This window comes from Heptranchias perlo, chromosome 37 (genome assembly GCF_035084215.1).
Source record: "Heptranchias perlo isolate sHepPer1 chromosome 37, sHepPer1.hap1, whole genome shotgun sequence".
Taxonomy (NCBI): Eukaryota; Metazoa; Chordata; class Chondrichthyes; order Hexanchiformes; family Hexanchidae; genus Heptranchias; species Heptranchias perlo.
Genome location: NC_090361.1, coordinates 1,235,513 through 1,263,283, shown reverse-complemented (window position 1 = coordinate 1,263,283; position 27,771 = coordinate 1,235,513). Strand labels below are relative to the sequence as shown.

The window sequence follows — 27,771 nt, the reverse complement described above, 5'->3', positions numbered from 1 at the left end:
TATATCGCCGTTCCTTCATTGTCGCTGGGTCAAAATCCTGGAATTCCCTTCCTAACAGCACTGTGGGAGAACCTTCACCACACGGACTGCAGCGGCTTAAGAAGGCGGCTCACCACCACCTTCTCAAGGGCAATTAGGGATGGGCAATAAATGCCGGCCTCGCCAGCGACGCCCACATCCCATGAACGAATAAAAAAATACTGAGATGGTGCACAGACAGGATACACACAGATCGTACACAGACTGGATACGCACAGACTAGACAGAAATGCAAGGAATGGAGGCACAGGGACACAGACACAAACACACAAGGAGATCCACACACACACACAGACAGACACAGACACACAAAGTAAATCGTGACATGTAGCATTTCCACTCCCTGATTTGATGTTGGGTTTACTTAATTATTATTGGTGACTGTTTATCATTGAATCATAAGTTATTCTGAGTGTCCCACAGTGTACGTTCACAAACACAGCACCGACACTGCCTTAAAGCAGCCAGAAATACCCTCCCTGTCCTGTGCCTGGCCTGCAGTAACTCAATGTTCCTGTGCCTGGCCTGCAGTAACTCAATGTCTGCAGGAACACACACTGTCACTGTTATAAGTCAGTGCAGGCTGGTTCCGCCCTCTGGAGGACAATAGCAAGCACTCCATCACAGCACTGAGGGGAGACAGACAGAGAGGATTCAAGCCCATTAAAGATGTCTGCCTTTGATCTGGTATCTGAGATGTTTCCCAATGTCCAGAATCTATGTATAGACCAATCCTGGGATATGTGTATTAATCCAGAGAGAGGGCTCAGGGTGTGGATAAGAAGCTGGTCCCTCACTGACTGGTGGGATTGGTGCAGCACGAGCCTGTGTACAGATACTTCATGTGGACTTCCTCCAAGTTAATATACATGCTGAATGTGTTTCTGAGGTTCAGTCTGAGTGTAATAGTGCTGCTCGTTTCACCAGCACCACAGGCAGTCCAGCCCTGACATAAAGTGGTTCAGCCTGCTCCCCCAGGAAGATAACCCCAAAACCTCAGGCTAAAGGGAACTACCTAGAGATCAGCCAGGATCGTCCGGTGGGAGATCGGCCGGGACTCTCCGCCTGGAGGTCGGCCGGGATTGTCCGCCTGGGATTCTCTGGCTGGGGATTGGCTGAACCCCCAAAGTAACAGCTGTTTCCAACGTTTCTCCAGGGCGTGTGCCGATCTATCACCGAGGTTACATCAGGAGATTGGGATAATCCCGCGGAGACTGGTAGCGGATTTGTGTGCTTGGTGTGTGACTGAGTCACACGGAGCAGGAGTCACAAAGTTAATTCCCGGCTTGTGCTGTTAACTTATTGCAGCTTAATGACTAAACATTGTCATCCTTCTGAAGACGCTGGGGTTCTTTTCTCTGGAAAACAGAAGACTAAGAGGAGACCTGATAGAGGTCTTTAACATTATGACAAGGTTCGATAGGGAGGATGTGGTGAAACGGTAGGTAGATAGGAAGACTCGCCAAGGCTTCTCCGACAGCACCTCCCAAACCCGCGACCTCTACCACCTAGAAGGACAAGAGCAGCAGGCACATGGGAACAACACCACCTGCACGTTCCCCTCCAAGTCACACACCATCCCGACTTGGAAATATATCGCCGTTCCTTCATTGTCGCTGGGTCAAAATCCTGGAACTCCCTTCCTAACAGCACTGTGGGAGAACCGTCACCACACGGACTGCAGCGGTTCAAGAAGGCGGCTCACCACCACCTTCTCAAGGGCAATTAGGGATGGGCAATAAATGCTGGCCTCGCCAGCGACACCCACATCCCGTGAACGAATAAAAAAAAGACAGACAGACAGACTTGCACTAATACAGCACCTTTCACCACCTCAGGACGTCCCAAAGCGTTTCCAACCAATGATGTTCTTTTGAAGTCTGGTCACTGTTGTACTGTAGGACACAGTGAGTGGTGAGAATGTGGAACTCACTGCCACATGGAGTGGTTGAAGCAGAGAGTGTTGATGCATTTACCGGGAGGACTGATGTATACATGAGGGAGAATGGAACCGAGGGATAGGAGGCAGAGTGGGAAGAGGTCATTAGAGTGGGAGGAGCCTCGTGTACAGAGACCGATTGGCCCAAATGGCCTGTTTCTGTGTGGTAGATTCGATGTAATCTATGATCAGTCTCTATAACTGTGATTGGGCGATGAGGAGATCTTGTGTATTCCCCTCAGTGAATTACAGAATAAATGCTGGCTATAGGACTGTGCTGTGATTGGTCTGTGTCTGGTCCCCACCGTGTGCTGTGATTCGATGAATTTAATGGTGCCTTATACTCACTTATTAGGAGGTCCCTGAGTGTTGGCCAGAACAGTGAAGTTGTTTCTCACACTGCGCAAACTTGCCAGGATCTGAGGGGAAGAAAGAAAGAAAGAAACCAATGAACTAAGAAGAGGGCCGAGCAGGTCACCACGGCAGAGCTGGGAGCGAGAGGGGCATCTCTCACACCTCCTGGAGAAGTGAGGTCACTTTGAGGAATGACTCGATTTATCTGAACTGTCTCCTGCTGAGGCAGGGAGGAAGATCAGATCATTGAAAATTCAAAACATTCAATTGGACCGGTAAACATTCCCAGAGCATCACTTAATGCATGAGCAGGGCTCATAAATATTCATGCTCTGGCATAGAGGGCACCAGGGTCAAACCATAAACACTTACATTGCAATGGATACAAAGCCCAACACAACTGTTCAGAAAGAGCTTTCAGTGTAGGTTTCTGCTCACTGTTAACGAAGGTGCCTCAAAACTCACCAACTCTGTGTGAGGGATTCCTCCACTGTCACCATTCACTTTCGTAAACAATTTTACAACACCAAGTTATTTCGTTCACGTGAGGAAGGAGGAAGCCTCCGAAAGCTTGTGAATTTAAAATAAAATTGCTGGACTATAACCTGGTGTTGTAAAATTGTTTACAATTGTCAACCCCAGTCCATCACCGGCATCTCCACACCATTCACTTTCAGCATCAAGCACCTACCGGTCAGGGACAGCACGGGTCAGATACAGAGTAAAGCCCCTCTACACTGTCACATCAAACACTCCCAGGGCAGGTACAGCACAAGTTAGATACAGAGTAAAGCTCCCTCTACACTGTCACATCAAACACTCCCAGGGCAGGTACAGCACGGGTTAAATACAGAGTAAAGCTCCCTCTACACTGTCCCATTAATGTGTCTCAATCCCAACTTCAGAACAGCACTCCTACTTAACCATTGGGTCATTTCCCAATTGAAAAAACAATGGAGCAGTGATAATGGGGGATTCAATTATCCGAATATAGAATGGGGAAAAAAACAATGTCGAGGACAAGGAGGGGAGCAATTTCTGAAATGTGTCGAGGAGAACTTTCTTGATCACTGTGTTTCTAGCCCAATGAGGAAAAAAGCAGCGCTGGATCTCGATCTAAGGAATGAAATGGGGCAGGTGGAGATGTTTCAGTGGGGGAGCATTTGGGAAACACAATATCATTAGGTTTCGAGTACTTATGAAAGGGGACAAGCATCAATCTAAGGTGAAGATACTGCCGGAGGAGTGGAGGATTCTAAATATTACACCCCTGTTCAAAAAAGGGGAGAGGGATAAACCCGGCAATGACAGGCCAGTCAGTCTAACGTCAGTGGTGGGGAAACTTTTAGAGACAATAAACTGGGACAAAATAAATTAGCACTTGGAAAAGCATAGGTTAATAAATGACAGCCAGCCAGTGTATATGGACTTTCAGAAGGCATTTGATAAAGTGCCACATAATAGACTTGTTAGCAAAATTGAAGCCCATGGGATTAAAGGGTCAGTGGCAGTGTGGATACAAAATTGGCTTGGGGACAGAAAGCAGAGAGTAGTGGTGAACAGTTGTTTTTCAAACTGGAGGGAAGTATACAGTGGTGTCCCCCAGGGGTCAGTATTGGGACCACTGCTCTTTTTGATATATACTAATGACCTGGATATGGGTATAGAGGGTATAATTTCAAAATTTACGACACAAATTCGGAAAAGTAGTAAACAATGTGGAGGATAGTAACAGACTTCAGGAGGACAGAGACAGACTGGTGAAATGGGCAGACACGTGGCAGATGAAATGTAACGCAGAGAAGTGTGAAGTGATGGAATTTGGTAGGAAGAATGAGGAGAGGCAATATAAACTAAATGGCACAATTTTAAAGGGGGTGCAGGAACAGAGAGACCTGAGGGTGCAAATTCACAAATCTTTGAAGGTTGCAGGACAAGTTGAGACGGTTGTTAAAAAAGCATATGGGATCCTGGGCTTTATTAACAGAGGCATAGAGTACAAAAGCAAGGAAGTTATACTAAACCTTTATAAATCACTGGTTAGGCCTCAGCTGGAGGATTGTGTTCAATTCTGGGCACCACACTTTAGGAAGGATGTCAAGGCTTTAGAGAGGGTGCAGAGGAGATTTCCTAGAATGGTTCCAGGGATGAGGGACTTCAGTTATGTGGAGAGACTGGAGAAACTGGGGTTGTTCTCCTTAGAACAGAGAAGGTTAAGGGGAGATTTAATAGAGGGGTTCAAAATTATGAGGGATTTTGATACAGTAGAAAGGGAGAAACTGCTTCCAGCAGCAGGAGGGTCGGTAACCAGAGGACACAGATTTAAGGTAATTGGCAAAAGAACCAGAGATGAGATGAGGAGAAATTCTTTTTACTCAACGAGTTGTGATGATCTGGAATGCACTGCCTGAAAGGGCGGTGGAAGCAGATTCAATAGTAACTTTCAAAAGGGAATTGGATAAATACTTGAAAAGGAAAAATTTGCAGGGCTATGGGGAAAGAGCAGGGGAGTGGGACTAATTGGATAGCTCTTTCAAAGAGCTGGCACAGGCACGATGGGCTGAATGGCCTCCTTCTATGTTGTATCATTCTGTGATTTTCCATTTCTCACACCAGCTGACCTGAAGGCCCACAGATTACGACTCACAAATTAGTGTAGATTAGTGATTATTTTTTCCCATTCTACTCGAACCGAATTGAAAAAGAACAAAGTAATTGAATCTAAGATTCGTACAGTCAGCAGACAGTGAAGAGTTTTATATCCTCTGGGCTGGATGTGACCCCAGGTCCCAGAGGTTAAGGGCTAGTTTATCACCTACAGTCCCAACCAGTCACTTACCACAATGCCTCTTAAAATATTTTAAAGTGGAATTTTCTAGAGACTCTTGTTTGACTTGTGATGATGTTTCTGGATGTGGATCTAGCAGAATATTTTTGTAAGAATGTTGCAGACAGACAGTGAGAGACCAAGAGAAAGATAGACAGATTGTAAGAAGGTGCTTAACTCTGAACTCACCTGAGCAAAAGGAGTAACAATGAGGTCCTCAGCATGTCTGAAAGAAAAACACAGGAGTTGACAACATAGAAAGGCTGATTACAGACCAAAAAACCCTAGAGACAAGTGGAGAGAGACAGAGATACAGCTATAGGTAGAGGGAGTGAGAGAGAGACTGAGAATAAGAGATACAGTTTGATTACACTCCTGTGAAGCGCCTAGGGACGATATACTACGTTAAAGGCGCTATATAAATTCAATTTGTTGTTGTTATTGGCAGAGGGAGAGATGGAGAGAGAGAAAGAGAGTGAGGATGAGGCGAGAGATAAAGAAGAGAGAGGTATAGAGATTTACTCAGATGATACACCAGGGATGAGAGCCTTTAGTTATGAGGAGAGGATAGAGAAACCAGAGCTGTTTCATTGGAACAGGGAAGTTGAGAGGAGATCTGATATTGGTGTTTAACATTATGAGGGGGTTTTTAATAAGGTAAATTGGGGAAACCTATTCTCACTGGTTGGTGAGTCATATCTAGAGAGCACATATTTAATATCATTGTCAAAAGAACAAAAGGAAAGGTTAGGAAAATCTTTTTATGTTGAGACATGGAATGCTGTCCCAGAAATGAGGTTGAAATAGGATTCAGTAAAGCTTATTCAAGAGAAGTGGATAAATATTTGAAACAGAAAAATTTTAAAGGGTTTGGGGAAGGGGATAGGAATGGGAGGAAGTGATCCTCTGAGGGTCGGAACAGGTGCAGTGGACTAAATAGAAACATAGGAACAGGAGGAGGCCATTCAGCCCCTCGAGCTTGTTCTGCCATTGAACTGGATCATGGATGATCTGTATCTTAACTCTATCCACCCGCCTTGGTTCCATTTCCCTTAATACCCCTGCCGAAAAAAATCTATCATTCTCAGTTTTGAAATTTTCAATTGACCCCCAGCCTCAACAGCTTTTTGGGGGAGAGAGTTCCAGATTTCCACTCCCCTTGATGAGTGGCCTGGCTCTAATTTTAAGGTTATTCCCCCTTGTTCTGCACTCCCCCCACCAGAGGAAATAGTTTCTCTCTATCGACCCCATCAAATCCTTCAATCATCTTAAACACCTCAATTAGATCACCCCTTAATCTTCTATATTCAAGGGAATACAAGCCCAGTCTATGGAACCAGTCCTCATGATTTAACCCTTTTGGCCCCGGTATCATTCTGGTGCTAAATGGTTGTATCTGCTGCAGTTCTGGTCCCCACATTACAGGAAGGACGTAATTGCTCTGGAGAGAGTGCAGAGAAGATTTACAAGAATGTTGCCAGGGCTTGAAAATTGCAGCTATGAGGAGAGATTGGATAGGCCGGGGTTGTTTTCCTTGGAGCAGAGGAGGCTGAGGGGAGACTTGATTGAGGTGTACAAAATCATGAGGGGCCCAGATAGAGTAGACAGGAAGTACCTGTTTCCCCAAGCGGAGAGTTCAAGAACTAGAGGAAATAGATTGATGGAAGGATTAGAGGGGACATGAGGAAAATCTTTTTTACCCAGAGGGGGGTGGGTGTATGGAATTCGCTGCCCGAATTGGTGGTAGAGGCAGGGACCCTCAACTCTTTTAAAAAGTACCTGGACCTGCACCTAAAGTGCTGTAAGCTGCAGTGCTACGGACCGGGTGCTGGAAGGTGGGATTAGAATGGGCACCTGGTTGTTCTTCGAGCCGGCGCGGACACGATGGGCCGAATGGCCCCATTCTGTGCTGTATCTTTTCTATGGTTCTAACTCTATTACTCTTTGAGAGAGATGGAAAGAGAGAGAGACAGAAAAGCAAAGTAAAACACGGAGAGGCCAGCAGAGCGGCAGAGAGAGAGAGCAGCCTGCTTTCTCTTTTTCTAAGGTTGTTTTGCCTTCTGTAGTAAAATGTGAAACTTTTAAATGTTAGGTCTGGAGTGTGACTGATCTTTGACCTTTCGTGGTGGTTTCACAGGCAGTCAGGGTCATGGATCAGGGCACAGATGGAATTCAGTCCCCATTTTAAAGTCATCCATCCAGCCCTTATTTTTACATCATGTTATATTACTATTTATCATTAAATAGCAATGGTTATGGCAATTTGGGGAGCAGAGGGGTAGAGCTGGTATCGGAGTTTCTCAGGAGTACAGGCCGAGGGGCTGGGACTGAGGAAGGAGGGGGTAACTATAGCATGACATGTTTACACAGGCAGATTCCATTAGAAATCTGGACATAGCAACTTATAATGGGAAAAGTTGGCAGTTAAAGTTTGACAGAAAGTTAACAACAGGAAGTAAGATTCTGTAGACAGGAAGTTTATGCTGACATAAGCTTTTAAAGTATTATAGATATACAGAGAGAGATATAACATATAGTATATATTAATAAACCTGTACTCACACGTCACTTGTTATGGAGGAATTTCGTGACATTGTTTTGGGAGACATGTCATAGTCACTGTCAGACCTGTACAGGAATGACTCCCGCCGTTGACTCTGGGGGAACGTTGGGTGTAGCACCAGTCCTGGACTCGCCTGCGAATCCAGTGGACTCCGACCCGGAGATGGACCATTCTCAACATCGAAACTGTGAGAGAGAGAGGGAATGTTTACTATTAATATTCAAAAGGGTTTTCCCAAATGAAATGATTAATGACTGATAGAACACCTGGAAAATGAACTGATTCCTTTCTATTCTTTCTCAATTTTCTCTCCACCTCCCCTGAAGGTGCTGACTCTCCCCGGGGTACAGATCCCCCTCCTCCCCTGAAGGTGCTGACTCTCCCCGGGGTACAGATCCCCCTCCTCCCCTGAAGGTGCTGACTCTCCCCGGGGTACAGATCCCCCTCCTCCCCTGAAGGTGCTGACTCTCCCCGGGGTACAGATTCCCCCTCCTCCCCTGAATGTCCTACCCTCACCTGATGTCCACCTACTGTACACTGTATACTGTATCATGTATTGTACACTGTAACACGTTCTGTACAACTGATAACTATAGCTTACCTGAGTGAAATTTCTAGATAAGGTTCATTTCCTGACTGACAGTGAATAGATAAAGACAAAGAGATGTGTCCCTGATTGCAGTCAATATCCTCCGGCATTCTTGGTGCCTCAAAACTTCAGCCAAACACCAAGGGGTCGATTTTGCAACGGTGGCGGGTTGGCAGCAGGGGCGGTGAAGGTGCCTGTGGCAAACCCGCAATGACAAAACTTACCGTTTCCGACACGATCGCATTGTAATTGATGGTGATTAACATCCTCTCCGGGTTTCACACCCGGCAGCCGGCCTGATTGACAGGCTGACTACTGTAGGAGCTGCAACGCGGCGGGGGGGGGTGGGGGGAGAGAGAAAGAGACGTCATCCAGCGCTGGAATGGAAGATCAGTGGGGGGGGGAGGGGAAGATCAGGGGAGGGGGAGAGGGGAAGATCGGGGGGGAGAGGGGAAGATCAGGGGGGGGAGAGGGGAAGATCAGGGGAGGGGGAGAGGGGAAGATCGGGGGGGAGAGGGGAAGATCGGGGGGGGGGAGAGGGGAAGATCAGGGGAGGGGGAGAGGGGAAGATCAGGGGAGGGGGAGAGGGGAAGATCGGGGGAGAGAGGGGAAGATCGGGGGAGGGGAGAGGTGAAGATCGGGGGAGGGGAGAGGTGAAGATCGGGGGAGGGGGAGAGGGGAAGATCGGGGAGGGGGAGAGGGGAAGATCGGGGGAGAGAGGGGAAGATCGGGGGAGGGGAGAGGTGAAGATCGGGGGAGGGGAGAGGTGAAGATCGGGGGAGGGGGAGAGGGGAAGATCGGGGGGGGGGGGAGAGGGGATGAACCGGGGGTGAAGAGGGGGGAGAGGGAAAAATCGGGATGAAGAGGGGGACATCGGGGGGGGGCTGAAGAGGAGGTCATCGGACGGTTGAAGAGGGGGACATCGGGCGGGGTGAAGAGGGGGACATCGGGGGGATGAACAGGGGGACATCGGGGGGGTGAAGAGGGGGACATCGGGGGATGAACAGGGGGACATCGGGGGATGAACAGGGGGACATCGGGGGGGGGGTGAAGAGGGGGACATCGGAGGGGGTGAAGAGGGGACGTCGGGGGGGGGTGAAGAGGGGACGTTGGGGGGGGTGAAGAGGGGGACATCGGAGGGGGTGAAGAGGGGACGTCGGGGGGGGGTGAAGAGGGGACGTCGGGGGGGAAGAGGGGACGTCGGGGGGGTGAAGAGGGGACGTCGGGGGGGTGAAGAGGGGGACGTCGGGGGGTGAAGAGGGGGATGCGGGGGGTTGAAGACGGGGACATCGAGGGGGTGAAGAGGGGGACATCGGGGGGTTGAAGAGGGGGACATCGGGGGGGGGTGAAGAGGGGGACATCGGGGGGGTGAAGAGGGGGACATCGGGGGGTGAAGAGGGGTCATCGGGGGGGGGTGAAGAGGGGGACATCGGGGGGGTGAAGAGGGGGACATCGAGGGGGTGAAGAGAGGGACATCGGGGGGGTGAAGAGGGGGACATCGGGGGGTGAAGAGGGGGACATCGAGGGGGTGAAGAGGGGGACATCGAGGGGGTGAAGAGAGGGACATCATGGGGGTGAAGAGGGGGACATCATGGGGGTGAAGAGTGGGACATCGGGGGGGGGGGGGTTTGAAGAGGAGGGGCCATCGGGGGCAGGGGTGAAGAGGGGTAGATCGGAGAGGGAGACATCGTACATCGGAGCAGGGTGCAAAGGTAGGATTATTTTGTGTTTTAACTTCCTTCTATGGTGTTTTATGTAATTTATTTTGTTTCTTTTTCTCTGATCCGGCCCTTCAAGTCTGGTTTCACCAGGTGTGAATCAGAAGTGGTGGGAAAGCCGCCCAGGTAAGTTAAAAATCGTTACAATTACTTGGCTCCAGACCTCATTACAGCCTTGGTCCAAACATGGACAAAAGAGCTGAATTCCAGAGGTGAGGTGAGAGTGACTGCCCTTGACATCAAGGCAACATTTGACCGAGTGAGGCACCAAGGAGCCCTAGTAAAATTGAAGTCAATGGGAATCAGGGGGAAAACTCTCCAGTGGCTGGAGTCATACCTAGCACAAAGGAAGATGGTAGTGGTTGTTGGAGGCCAATCATCTCAGCCCCAGGGCATTGCTGCAGGAGTTCCTCAGGGCAGTGTCCGAGGCCCAACCATCTTCAGCTGCTTCATCAATGACCTTCCCTCCATCATAAGGTCAGAAATGGGGATGTTCGCTGATGATTGCAGTGTTCAGTTCCATTTGCAACCCCTCAGATAATGAAGCAGTCTGTGCCCGCATGCAGCAAGACTGGACAACATCCAGGCTTGGGCTCATAAGTGGCAAGTAACATTCGTGCCAGACAAGTGCCAGGCAATGACTATCTCCAACAAGAGAGAGTCTAACCACCTCCCCATGACATTCAACGGCATTACCATCGCCGAATCCCCCACCATCAACATCCTGGGGGTCATCATTGACCAGAAACTTAACTGGACAAGCCATATAAATACTGTGGCTAGAAGAGCAGGTCAGAGGCTGGGTATTCTGCGGCGAGTGACTCACCTCCTGACTCCCCAAAGCCTTTCCACCATCTACAAGGCACAAGTCAGGAGTGTGATGGAATACTATCCACTTGCCTGGATGAGTGCAGCTCCAACAACACTCAAGAAGCTCAACATCATCCAGGACAAAGCAGCCCGTTTGATTGGCACCCCATCCACCACCCTAAACATTCACTCCCTTCACCACCGGCGCACTGTGGCTGCAGTGTGTACCATCCACAGGATGCACTGCAGCAACTCGTCAAGGCTTCTTCGACAACACCTCCGAAACCCACAACCTCTACCACCTAGGACAAGTGTAAACAATTTTACAACACCAAGTTATAGTCCAGCAATTTTATTTTAAATTCACAAGCTTTCGGAGATTTTCTCCTTCCTCAGGCAAATGTTTGAAGGAAGGAGAAAATCTCCGAAAGCTTGTGAATTTAAAATAAAATTGCTGGACTATAACTTGGTGTTGTAAAATTGTTTACAATTGTCAACCCCAGTCCATCACCGGCATCTCCACATCATGACCTAGGACAAGGGCAGCAGGCACATGGGAACAACACCACCTGCACGTTCCCCTCCAAGTCACACACCATCCCGACTTGGAAATATATCGCCGTTCCTTCATCGTCGCTGGGTCAAAATCCTGGAACTCCCTTCCTAAGAGCACTGTGGGAGAACCTTCACCACACGGACTGCAGCGGTTCAAGAAGGCGGCTCACCACCACCTTCTCAAGGGCAATTAGGGATGGGCAATAAATGCTGGTCTCGCCAGCAACGCCCATATGCCATGAACAAATTTTAAAAATCTGTCACAGGTAAAGTGCCTTTAGTACCCCAACCTTTAATTGTCAGCGGGACTTCCGTTTTCGGGTCGCCTGCGCGCACACAGGTGGGTCCCCGGGAAACTCGGAAGTCGGTGGGTTGGAGCTGGCTTCCGAACCCAAACAGGGTTTCCGCGATTTTTGGAGACCCCGGCGCCTAACGGACCTGCAATTGCCCCCTAAAATTGAGCCCCAAGAAAGTGAAGCATGGCAGGGCAGGTCCAGCATCCACGCACTGCAGGCTCATGCTGTTTATCAGGCATTGCTCTTAACTCACTCGGAGCAGCAGATATCTTTATAAAGCAGCTTCTTTTATCCTCAAACTCCTCACAGTTCTGTTTTTCCTCTAACTTTTCCCCCTCCCCTGAAGGCGCAGATCTATGCTGGGTGTACGAGTCGACAAGGGTTGGCAGCTTCTGATATCACATCCCAGCGAGCCAGGCAGTGAGTACCTGATATTTCAGTGTGCAAGAGGTGTCCAGCTCAGCCTGATACTCTATTCACACTATAGTCACTGAGATCAATTAATACAGTACAGAATGGGGTACAAACTTGGGACTTCTTGTAAGGGCAAAAGCCTTGTATAACAATGAAGACAGGAGAGGCACTGCTCTTGGTAACTTCAGATATAAACTGCTCCTCGCTCCCCCTCCCCCAAAGCATAAAATGTGTCCCTGACCTACAGATGAAAAGTAATTTACTTCAAGTAATTCATTGGATGTGATATGCTTTGGGACATCCTGAGAAACACAATAAGGTACTATATAAATACAGGCCTCTCTTTCATGGTATGCTTGTGCTGTCTGACTATGAAGCTTCCTGTGTTTACAATGCCCGCCGTAAACCGGTTCAGGTGAGATCGAGGCAGGATATAAAGACAGAAACACAAACTAGTCGAGAGTTCCTCATTCCAAGCCCACCCCTTTATTAAAATGTGCCAATGCCAGTAACCCCTCCAGTGACGGACCTTGTCACATTGTTACCATGCCCTTGGACACACCTTCCATATAGCTGAGGATCGACAGATTGGAAATAGCAATTTCACAAAACAGACTAAGAAAAGATTCCTGCAAAAGTTTGAATCTATCAGAGTTCTGACATGGGTTTGATCGCGGGTCTCTTAGCTCAACACTATTAACCCAAACAACCCAACACTCAACCCCATCACTCTAAACAGCCCAACACTCAACCCCATCACTCTAAACAGCCCAACACTCAACCCCATCACTCTAAACAACCCAACACTCAATCCCATCACTCTAAACAACCCAACACTCAACCCCATCACTCTAAACAGCCCAACACTCAACCCCATCACTCTAAACAACCCAACACTCAACCCCATCACTCTAAACAGCCCAACACTCAACCCCATCACTCTAAACAACCCAACACTCAATCCCATCACTCTAAACAACCCAACACTCAACCCCATCACTCTAAACAGCCCAACACTCAACCCCATCACTCTAAACAGCCCAACACTCAACCCCATCACTCTAAACAGCCCAACACTCAACCCCATCACTCTAAACAACCCAACACTCAACCCCATCACTCTAAACAGCCCAACATTCAACCCCATCACTCTAAACAGCCCAACATTCAACCCCATCACTCTAAACAGCCCAACACTCAACCCCATCACTCTAAACAGCCCAACACTCAACCCCATCACTCTAAACAGCCCAACACTCAACCCCATCACTCTAAACAACCCAACACTCAACCCCATCACTCTAAAGAGCCCGACACTCAACCCCATCACTCTAAACAGCCCAACACTCAACCCCATCACTCTAAACAACCCAACACTCAACCCCATCACTCTAAAGAGCCCAACACTCAACCCCATCACTCTAAACAGCCCAACACTCAACCCCATCACTCTAAACAACCCAACACTCAACCCCATCACTCTAAACAGCCCAACACTCAACCCCATCACTCTAAACAACCCGACACTCAACCCCATCACTCTAAACAACCCAACATTCAACCCCATCACTCTAAACAACCCAACACTCAATCCCATCACTCTAAACAACCCGACACTCAACCCCATCACTCTAAACAACCCAACACTCAATCCCATCACTCTAAACAACCCGACACTCAACCCCATCACTCTAAACAACCCAACACTCAACCCCATCACTCTAAACAGCCCAACATTCAACCCCATCACTCTAAACAACCCAACACTCAACCCCATCACTCTAAACAGCCCAACACTCAACCCCATCACTCTAAACAACCCAACACTCAACCCCATCACTCTAAACAGCCCAACACTCAACCCCATCACTCTAAACAACCCAACACTCAACCCCATCACTCTAAACAGCCCAACACTCAACCCCATCACTCTAAACAACCCAACACTCAACCCCATCACTCTAAACAGCCCAACATTCAACCCCATCACTCTAAACAACCCGACACTCAACCCCATCACTCTAAACAGCCCAACATTCAACCCCATCACTCTAAAGAGCCCTACACTCAACCCCATCACTCTAAACAACCCAACACTCAACCCCATCACTCTAAAGAGCCCAACACTCAACCCCATCACTCTAAACAGCCCAACACTCAACCCCATCACTCTAAACAACCCGACACTCAACCCCATCACTCTAAACAACCCGACACTCAACCCCATCACTCTAAACAACCCAACACTCAACCCCATCACTCTAAACAGCCCAACATTCAACCCCATCACTCTAAACAACCCAACATTCAACCCCATCACTCTAAACAACCCAACACTCAACCCCATCACTCTAAACAGCCCAACATTCAACCCCATCACTCTAAACAACCCAACATTCAACCCCATCACTCTAAACAACCCAACACTCAACCCCATCACTCTAAACAACCCAACATTCAACCCCATCACTCTAAACAGCCCAACATTCAACCCCATCACTCTAAACAGCCCTACACTCAACCCCATCACTCTAAACAGCCCAACATTCAACCCCATCACTCTAAACAACCCAACACTCAACCCCATCACTCTAAACAGCCCAACACTCAACCCCATCACTCTAAACAGCCCAACAGTCCTATTCACAACCCCAATTACATTGTATTCTTTCTAAAAAGAATCAAAGGAGAAAAAACTTCACCAAGATCTCAGTAGAGGCCCTGTTAATGGTAATGTGATGATTTTATTCTTCAATGCTTGGCATTGAGATGTACTGTATGTCCCGTTTCTAGTAATTATCAACTTTTCTGATGCAAATGCATACTTGAAATTTTAGATTGATTGAAATTGATTGATTTTAATCTACCCCACTCCTTGCTCTGTCATTGGGAGTGCCCTGTGGGCTTTAATAACTCCTGTGACATCACACAAGGGAGGGAATCGAGACCTTGTTTATAATTACTGCACTGTCTCAGTAATGGATACAATTAACTGGGATAATCTTTAGTCATGTTTTCGAACAATAATCTGAAGGCTAGCAACCAGTATTGAAGTACTGGGGCTTTGTAAAGAGAATTTCTTGAGTTCAGTGTATAGACATTCCCTACAAATCAGAGTGTGACTTTATACACGCCGTATCAGGTAATGTAGTGTTTCCCACGGATCAAACAGAAATCTGCTCGCTGAATTAACACAGGACCTCTCGTGTTCTCCTAGTCTTTCAACAGTGCAAGAATAAATATTATCAGACCGTGCAATTTCGGCTATAAACTACAAGTTACTAACCCTAACCCTAACCCTAATGCAGCGTTTATTAAAATTAGAAAATCAATACCGCAGATTTCACTCAATTACAAACTTTTAACTTACACCTCCTTAAGTAAAAAAATAAGAAAATCTGTGACATTTTTCTAACTCTTCCAATAACACCACTGAACCTAGCCCAGTGTCCATGGTACTAACTTACACATGAGGTTTTAGGTATTTGTTTCTATCTCAATGTACCCAGAAGAAGGGAGAAGCTGGGATCATCCTGCCTGTGATATACCCCTCCTATCCTTCAAAACACAACCACGGATGTAAGAATTTAGAAGTGGAACTAAGCTTATTAAATTAAAGTGATAGTTCCTGGCTCTCAATTAGACGATGAGCACAAGTCAGTCTGTGTTTGTTACTAACCCTTAATTTGATTGTTCTCAGAATAAATCAGTCAGTTGGTGATATATGGTTTCTGCTTGTTTAGTAATCAAAATATATTTGAATATGACTAATGTTTTGCCTCTTGTGAGTTTCAAAGGCCACGAATATTGTTTGGTGGGCCACTGGTAGTGGTAAACAAAATGTAAAGTGACCAGCCACATTTCATCAATAAATATTAAAAATGTAGAGCTGCAGAAACTCCAGGTCACTTGGAACATTCTAGATGTGGTCACCACCCGAGAGGCTTGGATCAGAAAACCCATTTTTTGAGTGGTCTGATCAGAAATTTCTAAAATGTAAACGGCATTCCGAACCTGGCACTTTTCACCATCAATAATGCAAATTCAAGCCCCAGGCTGACTTCCCCCCCACCCTAAATCTGGCTGTACCCCCATCCAACCCCCACCTATACCCCCATCTAATCTCCTCCCATAGCCCCATCCAACCCCCATCTAATCCCCTCCCATACCCACATCCAACTCCCATCTACTCCCCTCCCATAGCCCCATCCAACCCCCATCTAATCCCCTCCTATACCCCCATCCAACCCCCTGCCATATCCCCATCCAATTCCCATCTAATCCCCTTCCATATCCCCATCCAACTCCCATCTAATCCCCTCCCATATCCCCATCCAACTCCCATCTAATCCCCTCCCATACCCTATCCAACTCCCATCCATCCCCCATCTAATCCCCTCCCATACCCCCATCCAACTCCCATCTAATCCCCTCCCATACCCTATCCAACCCCCACCCATACCCCCATCTAATCCCCTCCCATACCCCCATCCAACCCCCATCTAATCCCCTCCTATACCCCCATCCAACTCCCATCTAATCCCCTCCCATACCCTATCCAACCCCCATCTAATCCCCTCCTATACCCCCATCCAACCCTTTCCCATACCCCCATCCAACCCCCTGCCAAAACCCCATCCAATCCCCTGCCATATCCCCATCCAACCCCCTGCCACACCCCCATACAACCCCCTCCCATACCCCCATCCAACCCCCTGCCACACCCCAACCAACCCCCTCCTATACCCCCATCCAACCCCCTGCCAAAACCCCATCCAACCCCCTGCCACAGCCCCATACAACCCCCTCCCATACCCCCATCCAACCCCCTGCCAAAACCCCATCCAACCCCCTGCCACACCCCCATACAACCCCCTCCCATACCCCCATCCAACCCCCTGCTACACCCCATCCATCCCCCTCCCATACCCCATCCAACCCCCTGCCATGCCCCCATCCAACCCCCTCCCATACCCCCATCCAACCTTCTCCCATCCCCCCATCCATACCCCCTCCCATCCCCCCATCCATACCCCCATTTAATCCCTCCCAAACCCCCATCCATCCCCCATCTAATCCCCTCCCATACCCAATCCAACCCCTTCCCATACCCCCATCTAATCCCTCCCATACCCCCATTCAACCCCCATCTAATCCCTCCCATACCCCCATCTAATACCTCCCATACCCCCATTCAACCCCCATCTAATCCCTCCCATCCCCTCCCATACCCCATCCAATCCCCCTGCCAAACAGTGGGCTGTACCAGAACACAAGGCCAATCGGACTCAACTCCAGAACAACACTGCCGTGCAGTGCAGACGACAGTTGTCAGATGATAAGGAACATGGACTTGGTCAAGTGGGATTCAATAAAAAGTCTCAACTTATCATCACAAACACTTCACTAAGAAGCTCGTTGTGTGATTAATGATTCTCTGTCACCATCAACCTCTCACCCCATTATGTTGTAATCTTTCTTGTCTCTCTATTTTTTGATGCTCCTCTGAATTTTCCTCATTCCCTGCCCTACTCTCTCCCTATATCTTCACTGTTTAAATACCCTGCCCTACTCTCTCCCTATATCTTCACTGTTTAAATACTTTGCTCTACACACTCCCACCCTCCTGTGTTTAAATACCCTGCCCTACACACTCTCACCCTCCCTTATCCTCACTGTGATTAAATTAAGACTCAACACTGCCTCCTCCTCGTTCTTTCCCAAGACCTTTCAAACTCCTCATTTCCTCATCCTTCCGTTCCTCCTACAATCTACAGGCATTTAAAATACAGACTTGGTCTTACTTCATTTCTAATTTACATCCCACTACTTCCTATTTTACATCATCCCTCCTCTCCCCCCACCGTGTAAAGCACGCTGTAAATGTACAGACAGAGTGTGCTGTACACAGTCACAACACTATACATGGGGATACACAGCACTGTACTTGGATACACAAACAGTACTGTGCATGGATGTACACTGTATTGTATACAGACACAAGCAGTGTACACGGACACACACATGCAGTGTACACAGACACACACACAGTGTACACAGACACACACACGCAGTGTACAGACACACACACGCAGTGTACACAGACACACACACATGCAGTGTACACACACACACAGTGTACACAGACACACACGCAGTGTACACAGACACACACGCAGTGTACACAGACACACACACGCAGTGTACACAGACACACACATGCAGTGTACACAGACACACACAGTGTACACAGACACACACAGTGTACACAGACACACACACACAGTGTACACAGACACACACACGCAGTGTACACAGACACACATGACCTTTACTCCAAGTCGGGTACCAGATATTCACGTGGGGAACCCGGAAGCGAATTGAGTGCGTCACAATCTGCGATCGTGAGTATTTGAGCTTCTGGGTTTGCCAGGCACCAGATTGACAGGCGCCAGATTGACAGGCTGGCTGCTTGTTGTCAGCGAAAGGAACTGCAAATCAGAGAGGGGGGTGCGAGGGAGAGAGAGATCATCAGCACTGCAAAATCGGAGAGGGGGGCAGGGCGGGGGAGGTGGACGACATCGATGGGGGGGTTGCGGGCATCCTGTCAGCCAGGTGAGCTTGTTGGGCCTGAATGAAGCACTCCTGCTCCTCCAGGCCCACAAGCAGTGCAATTAAGGCCCTCACTCACCTCATGGGTCTGGCCCTTCCCGCCTGCTTTCACCTGACGTGAATCAGAAGTGATGGGAAACCCCAAAGGGTGAGATTAAATTCACTGAAATTTTCCAATACACAAAATATTAAGTTCCTCAAGTATCTCAATGAGGTACACTGCCCCTTTAAGAATCGGCCCGCCGGCTTTAAGTGGGGGCGGGACTTCCTGGTGTCTGCTGTCCACATGCAGATAAACCGGCCTGAGTTAAACCCAGGACTGGGCCAGTTGGAGCTGGGATGTGGTCCTGCTCCAAAAAGTTATTATTTTAACCTCCACCCATCCCCAACCCACCTGTTCTTCAGGGCTAAAATTACAAAGTACACACAGTGTACACAGACACACAAACAGTGCACAAAGACACACGGTGTACACAGGCACACAAACGGTGCACAAAGACACACGGTGTACACAGGCACACAAACAGCGCACAAAGACACACGGTGTACACAGACACAAACAGCGCACAAAGACACACGGTGTACACAGACACACAAACGGTGCACAAAGACACACGGTGTACACAGACACACAAATGGTGCACAAAGACACACGGTGTACACAGACACACAAACGGTGCACAAAGACACACGGTGTACACAGACACACAAACGGTGCACAAAGACACACGGTGTACACAGACACACAAACGGTGCACAAAGACACACGGTGTACACAGACACACAAACGGTGCACAAAGACACACGGTGTACACAGACACACGAACGGTGCACAAAGACACACGGTGTACACAGACACAAACAGTGCACAAAGACACACGGTGTACACAGACACAAACAGTGCACAAAGACACACGGTGTACACAGACACACAAACGGTGCACAAACGGTGTGCACAGAGACACTCCCCCGACAATAAATGTTTCTGTCGAGTCAAACCATTGGTCGATGTCTGATTCTAGATTTTCAAATAAAACTGTTGGACTATAACCTGGTGTTGTAAGATTCTTTACATTTGTCAACCCCAGTCCATCACCGGCATCTCCACATCATGATTCTAGTCAGTGAGTGTCGACAGGTGTTTCGACAGTGGGGAGTCTCAACCTGTTCTCAGGATGTTCATGCACATGGAGTCACTAGATATTGATCACGAGGAGGATATTGATCAGGAGCAGGATATTAGTCAAGAGCGGGATATTGATCAGGAGCAGGATATTGATCAGGAGCAGGATATTGATCAAGAGCGGGATATTGATCAGTTGCAGGATATTGATCAAGAGCGGGATATTGATCAGGAGCGGGATATTGATCAGGAGCAGGATATTGATCAAGAGCGGGATATTGATCAGGAGCAGGATTTTGATCAAGAGCGGGATACTGATCAGGAGCAGGATATTGATCAAGAGCGGGATATTGATCAGAAGCAGGATATTGATCAAGAGTGGGATATTGATCAGGAGCAGGATATTGATCAGAAGCAGGATAATGATCAAAAGCAGGATATTAATCAGGAGCGGGATATTGATCAGCAGCAGGATATTGATCAAGAGCGGGATATTGATCAGCAGCAGGATATTGATCAGCAGCAGGATCTCTGGATGGTTTCTCCTCTCCCTGGTTTGGGGCACTGAGCCAATATGTTGCTCTTTTAACGACAATGTGAACAAATCGGTTTAGAAATTAAATCTGATCAAAAACCCAAACACACAGAATAACAATAATCGTGAAAAGCTGCGACTGGAGAAGTGTCAGCTCATTGAACAAGTTCATCAATGAGGAGGGGCAACCAGCCAGTGTCCCTGAGCGTTGCCGCGGCCACGCCAGCTCGACAGCTTGGACTCTAGGGCCTACTCCTGCTCCTATTTCTTATGTTCTTACAGGCCAGGAATCCAACCAGAAACCGACTGGTTTGTGTGGCTCAGTACCACAGCAAACGGAGAGTCGGCTCACTGCGCTGTCAGGAGAGCTAGCTGGCGGATGCACAGTGCTGTACACTTAGTGCCACTGCCACAGGCATGGTTATCCCAGTAGAAAGTGTTAGACTGGGTGTTGGACACGATACTCTGAGCTGTACCATTCTTTGGTTTGGCAGCTAATAGATGGATTTAATAATTAAATTTTAAAGGAATCATGTCAGGTTTGGCGAAACCATCCAACATAATAATGTTCCCACTTGCTCTGTGACAGGAGATGCTCCACTCTATCACCTCAGGTAGGTGATCGGGGAAAATGTTAAATAAACCGCTCACAATGCAAAATCATGTGATGCATCAATGGTGCCACAAACCTGGCAAAAGTAGCCAAATGCAGCTTGTTTTAAGCTTGGTCCAGTCCCTGGAATCCAAAACTGTGGGGTAAACAGAGCATGCCAATCTCCAGCCACACTGCCCTTTACTGACAGAGGTCGATATCAATATCACATCTACAATTGAGGGAAGACTCTCCCACTGGTGTCGTCCTTGCTCTAAAATCTTGGACTCCTGCCAGTAAATTTGTTGGGAGGAGTTGATGTTTGAGTGCTTGTAGCCCCAGGACGCAGTTAATGTTTGGGTGCTTGTAGCCCCAGGACGCAGTTGATGTTTGGGTGCTTGTAGCCCCAGGACGGAGTTGATGTTTGGGTGCTTGTAGCCCCAGGACGGAGTTGATGTTTGGGTGCTTGTAGCCCCAGGACGGAGTTGATGTTTGGGTGCTTGTAGCCCCAGGACGCAGTTAATGTTTGGGTGCTTGTAGCCCCAGGACGGAGTTGATGTTTGGGTGCTTGTAGCCCCAGGACGGAGTTGATGTTTGGGTGCTTGTAGCCCCAGGACGGAGTTGATGTTTGAGTGCTTGTAGCCCCAGAACGGAGTTGATGTTTACTGCGATTGCCCACCGCCCCATCCTGCCCTGAATCACTGTTTGACGTTCAATAAACACGGAGATAGAAGGACTACGAACCTAAGAGTCCTGGTGTATCGCTGTTTCTTGATATCTTCCTCACTGAAGGAGAAATGCATAGCAACACCGTCCTCCAGCAACTGAAGTCAGAGCCTTGGCCGACATCCGAGGGCCGTCCTCGAGGACCCGCACTGTCAGCTACCGAGAAAAGAACTTCCACCAACCAACTTCCCCAGCACTTACTGACTTCTCTGTGTCTCGAGGTATTAGAGGTAGCAGGGCTGGCCTCAAAACCCGGACACGGACTCTTAGCTCCGGACTGGACTAGAGTGGGCAGCCTCTAATTTTAAAAATATGTCTGACACCATTTGTAGGATTAACAAATGATGACGTTCAGGCAGGGAGATCATAAACAGATGTCTCACCAACTAGATTCTGATGGTTCCTGGGACGGTGGGAAGATACACGTCTCGGTTCATCCCCCTGTTGGCTCAGTGGTAAACACACTGCCCAGTGTGGTCCTGAGCCACACAAGGCAGGAGGGTTCCAGGATAAGTCCCTGGTCTGTGCCGACTTAACTGATGTCAGGTGGATCAGGAGTAGGGTCACTACAATCAGTCTCCCGCCCCTGACCAGGCAGGAGATAAATAAGCCAGAGTTCCTGCTCCCAATCATTATTCCTGGTGGGTCGTGTGAGTGTGGGGGCATTGGGTATGGGCAGGGCTGGGCTCGACTGGGATACCCTTCACAGACTGTCTACATTAATTGTCTAGGCTGCCCCATAGAGGCTGCTCAGTGTCAATAGAACAGAACCCCAGCAACAGCCAGTGCCTTTGGGGGATGCAACCTGTGCACAGCAGAGACAGAGACAGTGTCTCAGAGAGAATGCGGCAGAGCGGAGATGCAGTGTCCGAAGCGTCCGATGGCCCAGGTAGATCTCGTGGTATCAGATGCTGAGCTGGGGATTGCTCTTGATTTATCCATTGGTCTGGCCTGATCATAAAGTGGACAGTTACTCAGGTTCAGTGGCAGGAGGCGTCCTCCAGAAAACCACAGACATTGAGACAGCGTTCGGTGCTGCAGCTGGGACACCCCGACCGGGAGTCCGGGCACCGTGACCGGGAGTCCGGGCACCGTGACCGGGAGTCCGGGCACCCTGACCGGGAGTCCGGGCACCGTGACCGGGAGTCCGGGCACTCTGACCGGGAGTCCGGGCACCCTGACCGGGAGTCCGGGCACCCCGACCGGGAGTCCGTGCACTCTGACCGGGAGTCCGGGCACCCCGACCGGGAGTCCGAGCACCCCGACCGAGAGTCCGAGCACCCCGACCGAGAGTCCGAGCACCCCGACCGGGAGTCCGGGCACCGTTACCGGGAGTCCGGGCACCATTTTCAACAAATATTTTTATTCTGTCCACATTTGGCCCAATGCTGTTTAAATATTTTGTGAAATATTCATGAAACAAAGTCTTGGGAATCTCATGAGGTCTCGTGCCCAGATTCATTCTCTAGTATCTCTCCTCCAAAACGTGTAACTCTAACCCTAATCTTAACCCAATCCCGTGCCCCAATCCTAATCTTTTCCCTCACCCTAATCCTGTCCCTAACCCTAACTCCACCTCTACGCCATTCCTAATCCTAACTCAATTCCTAGTGTTAAATCCATCACTAACCATGTGGCCCAATATTTTAGTGTGCAGTATTCTTGGAAAAGTGAAAGTCAATATTGTATCAGCGCAGGCATCGCAGGAAACATTCAAATCAGAGCTAAATTATACAGTGCAAAGATCAGTGCGGAGAAGCCTTGGAATCTTCATCGGAAGATGTCCCAGGAGGTCAGTGGGTAATTGGGATACTGAGCCGCACAGATCAAGAGGCTCCCGGGTCTGGTCCTTGATCTGTGCCGAGTTTTCTGTCCCTGCCCCGGTCTCTATCCAGTGACTCCTGCTGGAAAACACACACTGACATCAGAAGATGCCCACCATGGTTGATTAGCTCGCCCACACTCACTGTCTTGGGCACATGAAGAATAGCCACTTGGGAGAGACACTGGAGCGTGCCTAATGCCTGTGGATCTGTACCCCAGGAAAGCACAGTGTCTTCAGGAGGGTGGGGGGATGGGGAAGAGAGGCTGACAAACCTACAGCTCATCCTCATTCTCCTGCTCAAAACAGACGACCAACTCACAGGGTAAAAGTCCAACTGCTCCAGCGCTCCAAACAATTCCCGGGCAGGACGGAGCATAACTGTAGAACTGGCACACCAGGGTCGACTGAATCCTGAGAGAGGGGAAACAATTTGCACCATTGGTGGTCCAGGAACTTGTGGAGGGCAGGGGGGGGGCGGGGAGATTTAGTGTTGAGCGACATGGGGTGGGGTGGGGATCAGGTCGGTTCCTGAATCCATTTTGAGGTGATCCTGCCAGGTTTTTGCAGGGACCTGGCCAAGTCTTGAGGAGTCCTGTTTCCGTGTTTTAGCAGCAGTCTGGGAGGGTGTGAGCTGGTGTTAGTGACATCAGTCTGCCCTGGCCCCTTTTATTCAGCTGTGACGACAGAACCATTCATTCCCAGCAAAGTGCAGGTCGGTTGGCAGATGTCAGAATAATACCAAAGTGCAGAGAGTCAGCTCAGAACCACACTACTGTCCGTGTCACTGACACTCCCTCACTACTCACTGAGCAGAGGTGAACCAGTTACCGCATTAAATCTTTAACAAAGTGAGATTGATGTTCGACTGAACCAGCTCCATCCACACTGGACAGTCAGAGTAAATCAATTCCAGCTCAGAACCGATGGAAAAGGATGACAGACATCAGACAATCAATGAGTGGCCTAGTTATAATCCTCAGTCTCAGCTCCTCCAGTAACACTGAGCCTTCTGCATCTCGAACCAAGAACACTGGAAACCTGACAATGGGCCTCCCTCTGCTCAGGTTCCATCACCAACCTGTGCTGAGTTAGCTGATCGCAGTCTGAGCAACAGGAGTGGCCCCAGGATTAACCAGAACCAGAGAGGGAGAGATCTCCTGCTCCTGGTCACTAGTCGACCAGAACCAGAGAGGGAGAGATCTCCTGCTCCCGGTCACTAGTCGACCAGAACCAGAGAGGGAGAGATCTCCTGCTCCCGGTCACTAGTCGACCAGAACCAGAGAGGGAGAGATCTCCTGCTCCCGGTCACTAGTCGACCAGAACCAGAGAGGGAGAGATCTCCTGCTCCCGGTCACTAGTCGACCAGAACCAGAGAGGGAGAGATCTCCTGCTCCCGGTCACTAGTCGACCAGAACCAGAGAGGGAGAGATCTCCTGCTCCCGGTCACTAGTCGACCAGAACCAGAGAGGGAGAGATCTCCTGCTCCCGGTCACTAGTCGACCAGAACCAGAGAGGGAGAGATCTCCTGCTCCCGGTCACTAGTCGACCAGAACCAGAGAGGGAGAGATCTCCTGCTCCCGGTCACTACAGGTACCTTCTTGGTTTGCAGATTGGTCAGAGAGATCTGCATGAGTTGATGGAGGATGCTGCCAATACTTGCTCCTCCAATACCATCGCCTGTAAAACTTCAAAAGCCGCCACACAATCGTAACCAGCACTTTCCTGCGTGCTAAGTCAAGCTGCTTTCAGAAAGAGCCTCCAAGCACAAACTCACAGCAAGGTAGAGGACACACATCATTCATCAGCCCAAAGGCAACAACTTGCATTTATATAGCGCCTTTAATGTAGAAAAACATCCCAAGGAACGCACGGGAGCAATTTCAGACAAAAATGGATGTTGAGCTAAAGAAGGAAACATTAGGACAGGCGACTAAAAGCTCGGTCAAAGAGGTCGGATTTAAATGTGCCTTAAAGGAGGAGAGAGAGGTGGAGAGGTTTAGGGAGGGAATTCCAGAGCTTAGAGCCTAGGCGGCTGGAGACACGGCCGCCAATGGTGGACGAAGTGGGGGATGCGCAAGAGGCCAGAATTGGAGGAGTGCAGAGATCTCGGAGGGTTGTAGGGCTGGAGGAGGTTACAGAGATAGGGAGTGGGGGCGAGGGCCATGGAGGGATTTGAAAACAAAGATGAGAATTTTAAAATCGAGGTGTTCCTGGACCGGGAGCCAATGTAGGTCAGCGAGCACAGGGGGTGATGGGTGAACGGTGGTAATTGTATCAGTGATTTATATCAATTAGTGTTAATTGTATTCAGGGGGCGGGAATCAATCTCTTGTGTTCATATATAAGAGCTTATCTAGGAGGTGCACAGTGGGTAATGTGGATCTCTGTGAATAAAGGCTTGGAAGCAACTGAAGGCCAGGCTCTAGTGTTCCATCCTTCACCACCGGGCTATCCAGCTTATAACAAGCAGGAGTTGCAGCGAGTTAGGAAATGGACAGCAGAGGTTTGGAAATGCTCAATTTTCCTGAGGGTGGACAATGGGAGTTTGGACAGCATTGGAACAGTGGAGTGAGGCGGTAGCAAAGGCACGGATGAAGGTTTCAGCAGCGGATGAGCTGAGCTGAGGTGGGTGTGGAGACTAGCATTGCCAACTCTGGTTGCATCACGCGACTTCCTGCAGGCGGTGGGAGTGAGTGAGCCGGGGGAAAGCCGCGGGAGCAGCCGCCAAGGAGAACCAGGGGACGGAGGACCCCTGATCCCACTGGTCAGTAAGCTGCAGGACACTCGGCTCCATTGGACAGAGCTGCAAACTCAACCTGCTGCAGATCGCCGCAGTGAGCGGGCAGGGCTCGGGCCGCGGTGAGCTCGGGCCGCGGTGAGTGGGCAGTGCTCGGGCCGCGGTGGGCGGGCAGTGCTCGGGCCGCGGTGAGCTCGGGCCGCGGTGAGCTCGGGCCGCAGTGGGGGGGCAGGGCTCGGGCCGCTGTGAGTGACCGCCCGTTATACACCCGATTGGCGCCCTCGCCTGTTCTATGAGCTGACAGTAACAGCGTCTGTAACTCAGAGTAAGTGACAGGTGACACCAGCTGAGTGACAATACATTGCTCTGATGTCACTCCCAGCTTCTCACTTCAAACAGGGACTTTGCTTACTGATATTTTTATAAACAGATGAGCACTTGGCAAGATGTGGAACCCAGAAACCTGGATTCTGGCTCGTGTTGTTTGGACTGGAGGGAGGTGTACAGTGGTGTTCCCCAGGGGTCGGTGCTGGGACCACTGCTTTTCTTGATATATATTAATGACCTGGACTTGGGTGTACAGGGCACAATTTCAAAATCTGCAGATGACACAAAACTTGGAAGTGTAGTGAACAGTGAGGAGGATAGTGATAGACTTCAAGAGGATATAGACAGGCTGGTGGAATGGGCGGACACGTGGCAGATGAAATTTAACACAGAGAAGTGCGAGGTGATACATTTTGGAAGAAAGAACGAGGAGAGGCAAAATAAACTAGAGGGCACAATTCTAAAGGGTACAGGAACAGAGAGATCTGGGGGTATATGTACACAAATCGTTGAAGGTGGCAGGGCAGGTTGAGAAAGTGGTTAAAAAAGCATACGGGATCCTGGGCTTTATAAATAGAGGCATAGAGTACAAAAGTATGGAAGTCATGATGAACTTTTATAAAACACTGGTTCGGACACAACTGGAGTATTGTGTCCAATCTCTTTAGGAAAGATGTGAAGGCCTTAGAGAGGGTGCAGAGCAGATTTACTAGAATGATTCCAGGGATGAGAGACTTTAGTTACGTGGATAGGCTGGAGAAGCTGGGGATTGTTCTCCTTGGAACAGAGACGGTTGAGAGGAGATTTGATCGAGGTATTCAAAATCATGAAGGGTCTAGACAGAGTAGATAGAGAGAAACTGTTCCCATTGGCAGAAGGGTCAAGAACCAGAGGACATAGATTTAAGATGATTGGCAAAAGAACCAAAGGTGACATGAGGTAAAACATTTTTTACACAGCGAGTGGTTAGGATCTGGAATGCACTGCCCGAGGGGGTGGTGGAGGCAGATTCAATCATGGCCTTCAAAAGGGAACTGGATAATACTTGAAAGGAAAGAATTTGCAGGGCTACGGGGATAGGGCGGGGGAGTGGGACTAGCTGGATTGCTTTTGCAGAGAGCTGGCACGGATTCAATGGGCTGAATGGCCGGCCTCCTTCCGTGCTGTAACCTTTCTATAATTCTATAAAT

General features: G+C 49.1%; 1 protein-coding gene across 4 annotated transcripts in view; it reads right to left on the bottom strand.

Moving 5' to 3' along the window:
* Nucleotides 1-27,771, bottom strand: part of pde4a (phosphodiesterase 4A, cAMP-specific) — a 245,506-nt gene that overhangs the window by 54,040 nt on the left and 163,695 nt on the right. For 3 of the 4 annotated variants that reach the window (XM_067972902.1, XM_067972903.1, XM_067972901.1), the window contains exons 2-4: nucleotides 7,722-7,907; nucleotides 5,349-5,385; nucleotides 2,327-2,397 (exon numbers count right to left, since the gene is read on the bottom strand). In XM_067972902.1, the coding sequence (XP_067829003.1) occupies nucleotides 2,327-2,397; nucleotides 5,349-5,385; nucleotides 7,722-7,907 (294 nt within the window). Of the gene's footprint in view, nucleotides 1-2,326; nucleotides 2,398-5,348; nucleotides 5,386-7,721; nucleotides 7,908-21,710; nucleotides 21,878-27,771 lie in introns of those variants that run through there. The other variant, XM_067972904.1, reaches the window with a different exon arrangement.